This window comes from Cygnus atratus, chromosome 6 (genome assembly GCF_013377495.2).
Source record: "Cygnus atratus isolate AKBS03 ecotype Queensland, Australia chromosome 6, CAtr_DNAZoo_HiC_assembly, whole genome shotgun sequence".
NCBI classification, from domain to species: Eukaryota; Metazoa; Chordata; class Aves; order Anseriformes; family Anatidae; genus Cygnus; species Cygnus atratus.
Genome location: NC_066367.1, coordinates 32,007,703 through 32,024,021, shown reverse-complemented (window position 1 = coordinate 32,024,021; position 16,319 = coordinate 32,007,703). Strand labels below are relative to the sequence as shown.

The window sequence follows — 16,319 nt, the reverse complement described above, 5'->3', positions numbered from 1 at the left end:
GAAGAAAAATGAAACTACTTCTTCTAGTGAAAAAAGTTAGAGCAATGTAGTGTTATTGATTTCAACAGGACCTCTGAACTATGTATTCTAGTCCTCTAATTCCAGTGTTGTGCAAACTACACTAATTATATTGCTTTAATAACCATCTAAAATGATCCTGTTATTCTTATTTTAGATGAACTTGCAAATTCATCTGAAACCAGATTGTCTTTGGAAGATCTCTTCAGAAAAGATTTCATAGTTCATAATCCAGAAGCCAAATGGATTAATGGTAAGTGTATTCTCTCCCATGTAATTTGAATCTAGGTAGTCATTTTAAGAATTGAATGATGTCAGTACCCTTTGAGAAAGAATCAGTTAAAATCTCAAACTCTCTTGAAATTGGCCGGAGCCCAAGTTTTCCTTGTAATGTCTGTTTCATTAATTTTTGAAATGATTTTCTAATTTTAAATCTCTATGCTGAAGTGTTGAATTTGATGATAACCACTTGCTTGGATACAGGTTTCTTTTGTGGCATTCAAAATCCATCTTAAGAAACTCATACAATGGAAAATAATTTTAAAGGTGTCATTCAAAATAATGGAGGATATAAGCAATCTAGTGTAAAAGTGATGAGATTGTACAGTTATAAACTAATATCTAATGAAAACTAATCTAATGAAAACAGTATTAGAAATACTATTTAATAAAGAAAGTCCTTATGTTGCATTAGCAATACAATTGTACTAATACCCAGGCTTTCTGCAGGGATGTTTTCCTCAGCCAATATGAGAATTCGTAAGCTAGCACTTAAGTGTTTTCCTGTGTTTGTTTGACAAAGAAGCAACTAAGTCTAGTGATAGGAAAAAAGGGAGAGAATGGACTTCTTATCATTAGAATACATGGGGTGTGTGTGTGTGCGTGTGAAGGGAATAGGGGATAATTCTCCGAGTTTTACTAATTTTTTAGGATTTCTTATGAATGCAGAAAAATTACATATAGATTTTTATTTTATTTTATTTTATTTTATTTTATTTGAAATTTCCCAGTGTAGTCGATGCAATCAGTATTTTAGATAAAACGAAAAAATAAAAAAAGGAGTCTTGTAAAGTAACATCTTTAGTTCCTCTTCCTCTTTCTTTCTTTCTTTTTCTTCCTTCCTTCCTTCCTTCCTTCCTTCCTTCCTTCCTTCCTTCCTTTCTTTCTTTCTTTCTTTCTTTCTTTCTTTTGACTTACTATAAGATTGTATTTCATTTTTCTACTACGGTAACATTGCAGTGGTGGCGTTATATATTTCATTCTCCATATACATATCTTAATACTCATCATTCCTTATGGAGCTGGAGGGGAGTATTTGGCACATTGCTTGGATATTGGCAGAATAAGTGCATCTGGACTCTGTACAGGAAAATTTTTGTGGAAAATTAAGTACCTACTTACTTTATGCACCTCTTAGAGTAGAATAATTTGTATCCATCTAAAAATGTTATTATCTTGACCTCCTGGGAAAGGATGGGAATAGAACCTGAAAAAATGATTCCTGCAGTAAGCAGTTTCTTCAGAATGTAGAGAATATTTTGTAGAAAAATTTCCAATCTTAAGGATTGTGAGTTCTAGATAGATTTTAGTTAAGGTCTAATGTTTACCTGTTGCCATTCAGTAAAACTTTCCATACAAAGATATTAATTTCTCTAGCATTATCTTTCCAACACAATATTGTTTCTTCCATGTTTGTAAATTCCTCCACTACAAAGATTATTGCCATGTAGTTACTTCTACTATAACCCAGTCTTAAATAAGAAAAGCTCCTATATATGTTTTTACAGTCTGTTTTCTTTTCTACTTGAAACTGAGTCCACATTTTTATGTGCTTGCCACCAGTTAATAATTCTTCAAATGTTTAAAGCTGATAGGAAGTGCTATTCTTTATCTGAGATAATCAGCTGCTGCCAAAGAAATTTTAAAAAAATAATAATTCTGAACTAGAGTTTAAAAAGTAAGAAAGTATGTTTATATTGGTCATCATTTTAAGATATATCTATGCGGATATCCTTCAGTTTCCTCTCTCACTTCCCTTTTTTTCTTTTTAACTTCAAAGGCAATTTTTAAAGGCTTGAAAATTTGCATCACATATGCGTGCATTGTCTACATACTTTTGTTTCTTTCTTGCTTTATGGATAAGGGCTAGTATTTTTCTTGAAAATAATCACTCAACAATTTAGTAAGCTTTTTTTTTTCAATTATAAGTTGATCAATTCAACTGTATTTAAAAGGACATTAAGGAGAGCATACATAGCCATCAGTTCAATCAGCGTTATCTGAAAGAGCATTAGATTTCAGAAAGCATTGCAGTTGCTTGGCATAGTTTTGAAGAAGTGAAATGAGAGTGCATCTTTCCTTAGCATTATTGATCTTCAGATTTTCTAATAGAAAGTGAGAATTTAAAATGCTGCCAGTGAATAATAAAAGTAAGTACTTTATTACAGTACTTTTATAAGTACTTTACTACAGTGCATTGCTACTGATAAGGCCTGTTCTACTGTTCTGCATTAGATGGCAGAACAGCTTGCTTTACTTAGAATCACAGAATATCTTGAGTAGGAAGGGGGCCTACAAGGATCCTCGAGTCCAATTCCTGGCTCCACACAGGACCACCCAAGACCAGACCCCATGTCTGAGAGAGGTGTCCAAATGCTTCTTGAACTCTGGAAGGCTCAGTGCTGTGACCACGGCCCTGGGGAGCCTGTCTCAGTGCCCGACCACCCTCTCGGCGAAGAACTATTTCCTGACACCCAGCCTGACCCTCCCCTGTCCCAGCTCCATGCCGTTCCCTCGGGTCCTGTCGCTGTCCCCACAGAGCAGAGCTCAGCGCCTGCCCCTCCGCTCCCCTCGTGAGGGAGCTGCAGGCCGCCATAAGGCCTCCCCTCGGCCTGCCCTGCTCTGGGCTGAGCAAACCAAGGGACCTCAGCTGCTCCTCATACAGCTTGCCCTCCAGACCCTTCACAATCTTTGCTGCCCTCCTTTGGACATTGTCTAGTAGTTTTATGTCCTTCATGTATCATGGTGCCCAAAACTGTACACATTACTTGAGATGAAACAGTACCACTGCAGAGGAGAGCTGGAAGCGTAGTTTAAAATATGCAGAGTAATTAAATTAAAGAAGGTACTGCAGTTAAACTTTCTCTGGACTTTCTGTTGCCAAAAAAGCTTAAGAGATTTGTGTATCTATCATATTGCTTCTGTCTTGAATTTGAACTGCTTTTAACTGATTTTAACCCTGGCTGTTAATGACAATAAAGTTCTGAATCTTTGCTTTTATTCCTTCTGTTTTTATGGGATTTGATTTCATTTTTGCTATTTAGATAATCTTTGCCAACCGTTGCTATACATAAAAGAGTGTCCTGGATACTTGTTTGTATTCCTTCAGATGGGTATGTAGTCAGCGTAGTCATGATATTTTTCATGTATCTAAATTAAGAGTGTTGGAGAAGAGCCTGAAGTCTGAGTGACAGCCTGCAGCAGGCTGTGCCCTGGGATCCCGTGTTGTACTACTGCTCAGAAAAACACCTGAGATGTAGGTACAGATGCGCTTTCCAGAGCAGGGAGGGATGTGGGCATCTGCTTAAGGTAAAACTTCTGTAAGGTACTTTGCTGAAACTGTGAGATGATAAAAGAAATGTTTTTCTCCTTCTACCTTGCTTGCTGCTGGAGGAGCTGTTTGTTCCCTTACTGAGTAACCCTTGCAGTACTGTGTCACAGGGAAAGCATACGGGGACTTGGATGGCTGCTCAGCATCACATCTCTGCAGGCAAATACAGTCCTGCTGAATAAGGAGGGTAGGTTTTGGGGAAGTGAGGAAAGGACTGGGGAGGTGGCAGGTGCCAGTGAAGAGGGAATAGCTGGGGTGGATTTCAGTGGCGTTTTGGGGAGGGGAGTCATTTTCCTGTTTGGATTTCATTCCCAAAACAAACCATTTTCCATGCACATATGTCTTAAAGGCAAAGACTCTCCAACACTTTTTTTTTTTTTCCTTTTACAATTTCAATGTGTTTCTTTGGAGATGATGATAAACTATTTTATCCCAAGTCAGAAGTATTTTCGCTCTGCCTTTAGAACCATATAAAGACAATAGATGTATGGTTTTTTTTGTTGTTTGTTTGTTTTTTTAACTCAAGCCCTTGCGTTTACTCGTTTTATATTTCTTTTTACACTGTTTCAGAATTTCCTGTATTAGCTTCAGTAGAGACATGGCTTTCATTTTCTGAGTAATATCTACTAGCTTTGATGATGGCATTATTTAGTTTCACATACCAATTTTATCAGCATGGAGGAGAAAGGAATGGGTGATGCCTACCCTTGGAATCAGTGGTGAAACCAATGGACTGGTTTCTGGACAAAATCCCTCTCTCCACTTCACATTTTATTTTGCAAACATTAACTATGTTTACCAGTAGAGTCTCTCATTTGTAAATATTATTATTAATATTAATATACTCTTGCTTTACAATTGAATGATCACTTCAATGCAATATTTTTTAGATTGTGTATTAAAGTTAGCACAGAAAGGTGTTACTTGGCTGAAGAAGTATTATTGCTGCTTTATTGCTTTATTCCTTAATGAGTGAATGAGATGGTGACTTCCAATGCGTTTATTTGTGATTGTCCCTAGCATGTTTTTCTAGCTGTGTTCTGCCTTTATCACCTAGGGACTGAAATGTGTACCCTTTGCTGGAGCTGGTGCTTTGCTCAAGTCTCTGTTGGCTTTGTTTTATCCTGAAAAATTAAATAAAAAGTGAATATGGGAAACTTGGCATGAAGATGGTTGAAATTGCTGTAAGAATTGCAGATAAAAACAAAAGTGGTTTGGGAAGCAAAGCACACTGAGATTCCATGGTACAACCTGTGCCAGCTTTGTGCAGGAAATTGTGGTTTAAACCATTTGGCGCTTTTTAAAGGGAGCTTCTTCCTGTGCACGAGACAAATGTGAACTTTATTTATCAGAGCTGAGCGTGGAGTGTTGTTTGCCAATGGATATGGGTCAAGTGTAAGAAATCAGTCCATCGCTGAGCAACAAAAGAACACAGATTCTGCTCCAGAAAGTTGCGGCTGAGTTGGAGCTGACAAACAGGCAAATCTTTCTATTACAATTACATAAATACACGTAGCTATCGTGTTGGTGTTACTCTTGTAATTTATAATGGATGTTATTAAGAGTGAAGTCTTATTTTTGATTGTATTTTATTTTCCTCCTAAATGAGAGTCAGAAGCAGCCAGGCTGGAATGCAGCCATTGTGCATTTTCAGTGTAGCAGGATCTGTGCTTGGCATTCAGCTATTTAGGCAGTGATATGATGCGTTAATGCTCTGGCAGGGACTTGGGAAGAAGTGAGAGAGGTACGTACAGTGGTACTCTTGCCAATTCTGGATATAGCTTTCATTATTTATCTGAATCTATCTGTACAGAGCCAGGAGCTTGAAGCCAGGCCAGAGAGTTGTTTTGTTGCCTGTGGTTCACTGTGAAGGGTTTATTTCTGTAAGGCAGCGCAGGGTCGGACTTTGATTCCCCATGTGGGGAAAAGCAGCATGTTGAAGAGCAAATAAAAAAATCCCAGACAGAGCTCCAATCTTTGGAAGCTTTTAGCTAAAACTCTTCTTTCATAGAACTGCAACAACGGTGAGAATTACACACCCAGTTTTTGCCAAATCTTAAGACCGAGTTTTGAAACAGTGCCAAAAAAATGGGGAAAGATATGTGGACTGTCTCTGGATTGATTAAACTTTCTCTCAGAAACTGCCAAATAGGGGAATAAACGTTTCGATCAGTAGTGTTCCGCTGATTTATTTATTTTTAATAACTTGTTAAATGAAAGAGTTAATGTTGTTGTAAAATTGGTTGAGATAGCAGCATGATTAATTTCTCTCATTAGGGAATTGAATGCAGGGGCTTGGGGCTGTTTTTGCACTCAGGCTGAAAGTTTCCCTTCAGGTCAGTTGTAGGTGGGTAATTGGTCATTCAGGCTAAGGTTGTGGTGGCAACTATCCCTGGTACCAGGCACAACATTTCCCATTGTGTCCCTTGATGCAGGAATTGTGGCTCCGCAAATAATGGCTGATCTTGGTTTAGGAAGAAATTTTATTTATTTATTTATTTTTAATTGAAGTTTTGCTGTAGTAGTTCTTTGGTTTTGTTCTCTCTGCATGTCTCTTGTTACAAAATGAATGTATCTTTAAATTTTATAGGTGAAGAATGCATGAAAGCAGAATATATAGGTGGCATATAAAGCTCCTAAAATGTTAATGTGAACAGGAAATAGAAACAACAAATAGAAATAAATGATTTCATGCGCTATAATAGAAGTGCAAATAAGAAAGCATGAGATAATTTGATTTGCAGGTGTGCATGAATGTAACAAAAACCCTTAAAAATGGATTCTATACATTTTTTCTGCACAGACGTGGAGATTTCATCTTGTATACTAACTTATCAGACAACAGGTGGTGGTCTTCATCAATAGTGGTTGTTATAAAGCAAATACTGATTTTCTTACATGATGCAGAGGTGCTTTTGTGCTTCAGATTCAGAGATTCAACCTTGTGCGTGAATCTGTTTTGATGTGGTTCTGTGGCCAGAAGTTGGCAAAAGAGATCTTCCCTGTGGGGAGGACAGAGAACTGTTCCTTTTATCCACTGATTCTCTGCCCTTCTTTATTGTGTTACAACCTGTGAAGTAGAGTTTTTCCCTCAGTTATTTTTTACTCTAGACTGTATGCAGTTTAACTTTTAAATAGTGATATTTAGTGGCTGGTGTTTTAACTGGACTTTCCTTCACGACCACACTATTAGGATCTGCTGCAAATGCTATGTTTCTTTCTGTTTTTTATCGATATTATTGATGTCTCTAAGGTACCACATGATTTGGTTGCTTAAAAGTGGATCTTGGGTAATTTCTGCTCTGATCAACTGTGTTAAGTCCCACTGCTGCGTCGATACTGGTGTCAGTGTTAATGATCGTTAACAAGCATTAAATAGTGCTATGTATTCAGGGCCATTAACTTGTGTCACCATTGCATTTTGTAAATGACTTCTTAGCACACCTCTTCAGAAATCTCCCTTCCCTCACAGACATTCTTTGTACACTGATACAGCATTGTACTAGATATGACCTCTACACTGTCTTGTACCTCTCTTCACTTGACCATTACCATTATTGACTGCAAAAGTTTTTGTTTCTGGGCATTTGTTTTCTGATTTTATTATTATTAATTTATTTATTTTTTCACTAGACATATTTTGTCTGCAGATTACCACAGATTTATTCTCCTGAAGAGTCTTTTATTTTTTGTAATGCCTTACTTAGAGTTGTATTAAGAAAGACACGGACAGATTCCATGCTTAATGAAATCTGTGGGGATGGGACAAAATCCACAGATTGTGTACATGAGGAAAAATGAAATTAAGTATTCCAGCTGGTGGAACATCAAACTGCCTTTTGCCACATTTAGCCAAAAATACTCATTACAATCTTTCTTCAAATTTATGTCCCTATTGATTTTTGACTTATTCCACAACCCAAAGCATTAAAAATTTAACAAAGAGGTCAATGTACTTACAAAATGTTTACACAGGCAGAGTGTATCTGTCATACACAGCATACTGTATTTCAGAAGATGTTAGCAGAATGGTTTACAGTTTCCAAGTAATCTTTATAGATATCAACCTCATGTTCAGGGAGTAAGTACGGTAATTCTGTATGTGAACCCCTAGGAAAGTGGACCAGACACTTAATAAATCTTAGTTCTCCCTGTTTGTTGAAGGAAAAGTCTCCTGAGTATAGTGCACATATCAAGGTTGCTATTCCAGTTACCATAGCAATGTCCATGAAAGTGGGAGACCTTTTCAAGCTAATACATTTTTGACTAAGAAAGCAGCTCTTAATGTAAAAGAGTAGAAACCTGATGTGTTACACCGTTACTCTTAGGATGCTGACCTCTAGGACAAATATTTTTACTGTACGGGAAAACCTAAATGGTGAATTGCAAGTACTGGAATGAGAACAGATGCTGTACAACAGGTCAGTGAGTTCCCTCCAGCATTCCCTCCCACTTCTTTCTATTATACAGAAGGACTCCAGAGAAGTATGTGCTCATGCAGCAGCAGGCTTATATACATATGGAGTGTCTCCTTGTTCTGTTTTCCCCAGTTATCATTACTGTTCCTGAGCAGAAGGGTACCTGTTTGCTTACTGGAGCTGTAGTCATTTCACCTTGGGTTGGGATTGGAGTGAACTGCTAACTTTTCCCTTTGGAAGCTGCTGTTTACACGTGCAGCTGGTTTTATGGTCCTTCTTACAGGCTCACTTAAATCTACTCTAATCTTTTTATCAGCAATTGGATTCTCTGCAAAGGAGAACTGCATGGGAGGGGGATATACCTTCAGCCGTAGCTCCACGAGACAGCTCTGTTGGCTGATTCTGCCTTGTTCCCATTTGCCTAAAGCAAATCCTTTTCATTTTCTTCAGTTTTCTTACTTGTCTAAACAGACAGTCCTTTAATGACTACTGCACAGTGTCAGTGTTTTGTGGCAGATTAGTAAGCTTTACAGTGTTTAAAGTAATCTTTAAAGAACAAAACTTTATGTATCTAATCCTTGTTATGTTGTCTGTTCTGTTTTTCTTGGATTGAGACAGCAACAATAGTGCTGTGTACACCATTCTGTGTTGTTTAAATGCTTATGTAACAGATCCATAAAAATGAATTTCTTAGGCATAGATATATCTACACATATATATATATATAATCAATTTATTATGCCTTTAGACCTTTTTTCTTGCTATCGTAGATTCATGAATCACAGAATGGTTTGTGTTGGCAGGGGCCCTAAAGCCCATCCAGTTCTATCCCCTCGCCATGGGCAGGGACACCTCCCACCAGCCCAGGTTGCCCAAAGCCCCATCCAGCCTGGCCTTGAGCACCTCCAGGGGTGGGGCATCCACAGCTTCTCTGGGCAGCCTTTGCTAGGGCCTCACCACCCTCTGAGTAAAGAACTTCTTCCTAATCTCTAATCTGAATCTGCCCTTTTTTAGTTTAAAGCCATTACTTCTTAAAGTGCTTCAGATGCATGGAAATGGGTACCAGACCGAGGTTATTCTTATGAATATGTGGTTGGTACTTGAATGGTTTTAGCTGATTATCTCTGTTGGTGTGTTGCAAAAGGAAGGACTTTTGGCTTTAGCTTGTTTGGGAAATTTGATATATTCACATAAATTTTGGTTATACCTTTAAGATTCTTTCATAAGTCTATTCACTTCTGGTATTGCTTGAGTTCTCCTGGCAAATGTTTGTACTTCAGAGTTGAATAATGAGGGCATGTGTATGGCACAAATGTCGGGAGCAGGAGACAGTGCAAGCATTGCACGGTTTTGAGAAAAATGGGAATAAACAAGGTATAGTTAAAGTGGAAGCAGGAAAAAGAACAAGAAGGGAGGGGGCAGTCCGACGGAGAGCACAAAGGCCTGTGTTAGCGCTTCACTGGTGCCATAGGGTGCATGTGTTTCCCATTACAGACATATCTCTATTCTGTAACTACAGGCAGTTTCTAGGAGGACACATGGACAGTGAGAGTTTCCACCTAATCACGGTGTTCGTGGTTTTTGAGAGGCAAGTGCTGGCCCATGTGACGAGCAGGAGACATGAAGTTGGTGCTAAATGTCACTTGTGGCTCTCCCCAGAGCTGGACTAAAGCTCTACAATTGCTCTCACCCCATTGACACAGTGCCCAAGGAACATCTGGTGAGGTGACCTGCCTGCCATTCTGTATGGCCAAAAGTTGAACTTACCAATTGCAGCTGTGTATTTATCTGGGGCAGTGAGAAATGCAGTGAGAAAGAAAGTGCTATAAACTTTAAATAATTTTATTTTCGATGTTCTGACTTAATTACATTTTTAATTTACTCTTGCAGAAATCAAATATGGCCAACATACTGTCTGTATGAGACTGATAGTTAAGACAAAACAGAGGCAAATGATATTTGCTTGTCTATCCAGTCTGACAAAGTTTCTAGGCAGTTTGTGTGAGGTATTTGCCAACTAGTAATCAGTGTAGCAACCATGTGTCTCTTTGCCAAATCATTAAATGTAGATTGATTTTGATCCATTAATAGAACTATACAAACCCATAGCCCTCTTGTGAGATAATTGAATTCTGGGCTCTTTCTTAAAATAAAATTACCAAAACATGGGACTGGGAGATATGTTCATGCTTTTGACTGAATTTAAATATTGGCCTCCCATGTTGAAAGTGCTTCAACTTTAATCCAATTTTAGCTGATGTTTTCCACGATATTTTTTCTCATGTAAAACCCTTGGGGAAAAAGCCACTCGTGAGTTTTGAGAGGTTGTTTTTTTTTTTTTTTTTTAATCTGCAGTTGAGAGCTTACTTGATGCATGAAGACCATCTTACATGGCCAGTGCTTCAAACAGAAATGTAGTGTGCTTTCTCTACATACAGCCTACTTAATCATATGGTTAACAAAGTTTCTTCTGCATTTGGAATATTGATTTTTAAGTTCAGCCAAAGCTACAAGTTATCTTCGGATCTGTGAATTACAAATTGAATGTAAAAATTGTAAGCACTTGAAACTTTAAAACTGTGGCCATGAAAACCCAGGAGTTTACTTCACTAATACTTACAACAAGGACTCTAAACATCAAGCTGCTAAGTTAATCTATTTTACTGCAGGACAGGCACTACATGAGAATTAGTAATAATAGCTTCAAAAGTAATAGTAATTGACCCCATCCTAGAACAGCCATCTCAGGCATAAGAAGGCAGCTGCTTTTCTTTTTCTTCTTAGTCCTAGAGTTGTGTTATGAGTCTTGTCTGCAGAAATGGGTCAGTTTATTCTGTAACAATGATTCAGATATTTCGATGTTTGTTACTGAGAACCCGACTGAGGTGGCTCATCTCTAAAGGTCACTACCTAGCTGTCAGATGATGATAACTTTGCAGATAGTACTGGCATGAGTTAGATTCAGAGTGACAATTACAGTTGGCTGAAGATATTTTGTCAGAAAACTGAATTTTTCTAAGTCTTCAAGTTTTGTATGAAGGAATATGTCTGTGGAAGCTTTGTGAAAAAAGGTTAAATAGTTCACTTCAGTTTTCTTATATTTTGGATGATGCGATTTTTAAAAAATGTTAAAATCTTTTCTTTTGCGTAATCATTTTGATGTCTCTTATTTTAATGTATTTCATATTACTTGTGCACACTATTTTATTAATGTCAAAATACTTTTGACATGAATTTTGGCATTATCAGAGAGAACAATTCAACATTCTAAAACAAGTATTTCAATATATTCTGTTTGAAATTCTGAGGAATCTTTTCTTAAAATAAGAAATACAAGATTTGTGGCATACTCTAATATGGAATAAAATGCAGGCACTCTCCAATGTTTTGTTTTCTGGTCATCTCCATGGGCAATCTAAAGAAGGAGGCTCTAAGCCATATTATCAATTATAGCTCTGAACTACATTATAAATTACCCAAACTGATGTTGTATTCTATTCATAGAAATCAATTTCAGAGTTAATATTATAACCTGCAGCATTTCCATTGATTTCTGATGGATTCCAGATGTACAGAGATATGGAAATTGGCTGCTGTTATGAGTTGTTCCAAAGGTGGAAGCTGGTTCTTTGCTTTCCAGGTAACTGCACGTGTAATGAAATTTATCTAAGTTATAAATTTTTATCTTTTTCTATTTTCATACCCAGCATTGTATCTTGTCCTCCTAGAGGCAAGGACTTACTGTTCTAGCCAGTTAGTCCTTTCTTTTTTTAGCCATTTAGAATGATCATATAAAGTGTTACATAAATGTTCCTCTCTTTTAATACTCTGTCCTCTTTTTCAGCTATTTCTTGTGCTCCTATTAAGGTAAATTGTGTTAGCTGAAGACAATTTGGCCAGAAAACTGTATTTTTGAAGACCTTGATTAGCCTATGCACGTTATTATAATGGAAATAATAACAATAGTTCTACTGTATTATTCTGGTATATATTATAATGTTAAATTATATTTTTTACTGCGTAGCTAAAGTCAGAGGGTCAAGAGTATTGAAAAAGAGATAAAAGTGAAAGCACACTTTTTTTTTTCTACTATAGGTGATGTTTCCTCTCCCACTCCCTTTCGTACATAGTGTATGGAGGTAGAAGATAGACAATATGCCTTTCAGAATAAATGTTTTGTATCCCATTACCATCTTCAGAGAGACTTTTTTTAAACTAATTTTAACAAAACGTTTGGGTTTTTTTTGTACAGTATGTGTCTGTCTTGAGAACTGTAACATAGATTCAAAAAGACTGTGAATTAACAATATCATTTATTCTGTTTCTCATTATGAAAATCAACTGTGTGTTAAATAAATTGCATTCCTTTATGTGATTACTTGGAGGTTTTTTTGTTTGTTTGTTTGTTTTTTTTTTTGATTAAGTAATGCTAAGCTCTGAGGAATTAAAATTACATTTGAAATACAGATTTATCCGGGTAAGACCTTCCAGAAATAATAGCAAGAAAACTGTTTTATGAATAGCCTGACTTCACCTGGCAATTTTGTGGGAGTTTCTGAGCACCATGTTAAAAGCAGATTCTTTGTTGAAAAACATGAAATTTCTCAGTTCCCAGCACTGGTAAAGTGTTTCATGAAAGACATTTTAGTTCTTAGTAAGTGCATTTGTGGACATGAACTTAGTGTTTCTCTTATCCTCTGATTCAGGTTTTTGTTTAATAAAAATAGAAATCTTCAGAACAAAACTTCTCACACAATTTTATTCAATAACTTGAACTGGGTACATTGATATAACAGTAGATACTCAGCAAATACCTGTTCATTCAGTATCTAGTATTGAACTTCAGTATACTATCACAATGGAATATTTATTTATTATGGAGGTTTAAACAAGGATATTTCAATTTCAAGGAAGTCAGGATATATGGATATTCCTTTTGAATTAATTTCAAAAAGGCTTGTGAGTCATGGGTATTTCTAGTGATGTTAGTCCTCTGCTGAATTAACAGTTTGTTTCATTTGTTGAATATAAAAAACAAAGAAGCAAACCAACAAAAAAATACCCAAATATTTGTTATCAAATATTATAATAACATAAAACTTGATTTTTAGGAGTGCTGAACAATTTAAAAATACGATTTTGCAAAATAGCATATATTCTTTCTTTGTAAAAAGATTTTAGGCAGTTCCTTGTTTGGGAGTTTCCTAACTGTTTCAGTCAATGAGGTTTAGACAAGTGTGAAGAGCTTGGGACTGAGGAAAAGTATTTCGTCTTCTAGAGAATAGGGAAATTGCTGCTGAGAAAACTCCTAATGGCCACTGATTTTGACAGTACTAGCTAGTAGTGAATGGTGCTGAGCATACGGAAACTCTGGTTTAATGTGTCAGGCAAAGATTTGTTGCATGTCTTTTCAGGCAGTTTTTGTTTTGTTGTGTTTTCACACAACTTGTGCTGCTCCAGGCTCTGGTCTTTTTTGGGGTAATTAGTCTTAATGAACAAATAGTGTCAGAAAGAAAAGATGGGCATCTGTCAGTCATCTTGTGCTTTCCCTGAGTTGTTCACAGCCTCCCTCTTCCCCACTCCCCAAGAAAGAATAAAGCTTACTGGTGTATCAAAATATTTACTGAATAATTGAAAAAAAAGAAAGCAAATATGAACATATTTTTCAGTTTATAAATGCCATTAATTCTTAATAAAGACATGACCATCTGTATATTTTATTTAGGTAATTTAGATATAAAAAAAACCAGTTTGCTTTTGGACAAAATCTTAATTATTCCTTGAGAGAATATTAAATAAAGGACCACAGACAAGAATAATCTATTTACATGTTCACCAGAACAGCAATGAAAAGTTCCTTCAATATCTTTTTTTAAACCACTTACAGTGACAACCTTTAATTATAAGGGTAATTACTTTTATTGCATTTTGCAATGTATGTTTTTAACATAATAGCAAGCTGATTTCCTGCATTCAGTCCTTCCAGTAAAGGAAAAATCTTTTCTAAGTGCATAATCTGAATTTAAATGAATGCAAACCTTTGTACTCAGCTTGCATAGCATGAGAGTGATAACTTAAGAAAAATACAGCTTTGTGACACACTGGTTACTTTCATAAAGATAGAAGTATATTCTCCCTTTGATGAGTGTGTCTAACTTCCATTAGCGCTAATGGGAGTTATGCATTTACTCTTTGAAGAGTCTACACTCCAATTAATTATAACACTTTAAAGAAAATGTGAGATGTTATTGAAGGTAGAGATTCTTTGCTGTTATTATTATTTTTTTTTTTGAATTTCTATTCTGTTCTTTCTCAATCTGTGAATGCTTTGGCATTGACTGACATATTGTCATGAAATCTTGTAAATACTGGTATCTGTTTAATTGAAATTACATTGTGATATATCTATAGTTAAGTCATCTCACGTCTAGTTCTTTCTGAGATATCTAGCCTACCTCCTGTTGGTTCTTTTTCTTCCTGTTTACCTTGAGCTGACAGCTGAATAACTGTTCCATTCAAGTTACCAATTCCAAGGTTAACCTCAGATCAGGTTTTATCTGACAGAAGTTGAGATAGACGAGTGAGCTCTGTTCCTTGTACCTTTCCTTAATTTTTCTGTTGTGAGCAGAAACCAATGAGCATCAGAAAAGAAATTGTTCTCGTATCCTGTGCTACAAATCTGATTGCAAACAGGAAGCCACGCTGGAAAAAAGGCTGAATGGCTCTGCAGAAAACAAGTGTGTGTTGTTGTTGATTGCCACGCATACTGAAGGTGATGCAATAGGTTCATCTGGAAACTAAAAGCAATTAAGCAACTTGCTCTTTAAATAGGTATGTAAATGACAGGAGATCAGCACAAAGTGAAAGAAGATGAATCAGGTTAACCAAAGAGACCTAATTATTTCTTTTCCCCAGAGCAGCTTATTAATATTGGTCTCTATTTCTTCTCCCTGATGTATGACTTTTAGAGTTGCCTAGGCATCTGACAAATCCAGTGTTAAGAGTGAAATCTCTCTGTGGAGGTTATTTGGAGGTGGAAGAGTAAAAATTGCATTCGAACTCAAGATCATGGATCTCAGATCTGAGCAATATAGATAAGAATGTAACAATTTTTATATTTATTCTTTTTCACTCACAATGTAAAATTTGCCACTCAATTTGTTGCAAGCTCGAGCTGAGCCCTCAGAAGTCTTTTGTGCTCCTGGCCTGAGAGACACTGCTGGTAGCAAATGCATCACCTGGAGTATCTGCCTGAAAGAGGCAGTGTGTTCATGGTATCTGCAAAGCAGAAGAGTAAACGTTGGGTACAGAATATGGAAAGACACAGAGGATGTACAAAGAGATCCAGGCAAAGAGATAGACTTTCTGCTTGTGTGAGGGAAAGGGAGGGAAAAAAAATAGCTTCGCTGGATAAGACATAGCAACTTTAAATCAAACCACACCAAGCCCACAACTCTAAAGTGTCTGAGAGAGTGGAAAAGCAGACGGGGAAAAAAAAGAAAACAAAGGTGCCACGTTTCTTATCAGGCTTTCCTTTGAGTGGAGAATGCACTTTACCATTTAACTTCCTCTTGCTATAGCTGTTTGGACTCGGTTTCCATTGAATAGAAGATTGAGATTTATGGATCCAGACTACCCAGAGATTGTCAAAATTCAGCTTGTTTGTTGACTAGAAAAGAAGATGGTGCCTCCACTGATGCGAAAGGTGAAGAAGAAAAGCCTCTAATAGCAGCCTTGTTGAACCTAAGGTTAGATGGGACAGGTATTTCATGCCTTCTTGAAGTAAAGTATGTGGAACAAGAAAGTTGCCAGTCCCATAGGAGAGGATGACTCCATGTATAGTTTCCTGCCTTCATGACCTTTTTGAACCCTGCAGCTGCAGGCAGGTGAATGAGGTCTCCAAAGAAAGACCTGGGAATGAGGATTCCAAAACTGTTAGACTGCAAGGTCAGTTTTTGTTTCAATGACAGAAACTACAGTCTGTTGAAATGGGATTGCAAGGAGTTATCAGACTATTCTGTGTCATGGTTTTTAGGCAGGTTCATGATCTCATCACCTTACCTGCTGGCAACACGCAGAAAAATCATGGTCCTCTTGGATATGAAGAGACAATGAACTACTTGCATGGATCAGCCCCGAAGGGGAACCAGTCTTAAGATGCGTTCTTAGTGTGGAAATATTGGCTCCAAGGCCTTGACTAAGACATACAGTATTCTTTCACAAAATGCCTCACGGTCATGATGACACAAGTAACTTCTTGAGCTATGTGTGCT

General features: G+C 36.9%; 1 protein-coding gene across 3 annotated transcripts in view; it reads left to right on the top strand.

Annotated features, from left to right (window-relative positions):
* DPP10 (dipeptidyl peptidase like 10) overlaps positions 1-16,319 on the top strand; it is a 520,390-nt gene that overhangs the window by 316,187 nt on the left and 187,884 nt on the right. For all 3 annotated transcript variants that reach the window (XM_050711702.1, XM_050711701.1, XM_035556057.2), the window contains one exon: positions 176-271. In XM_050711702.1, the coding sequence (XP_050567659.1) occupies positions 176-271 (96 nt within the window). The remainder of the gene's footprint in view (positions 1-175; positions 272-16,319) is intronic.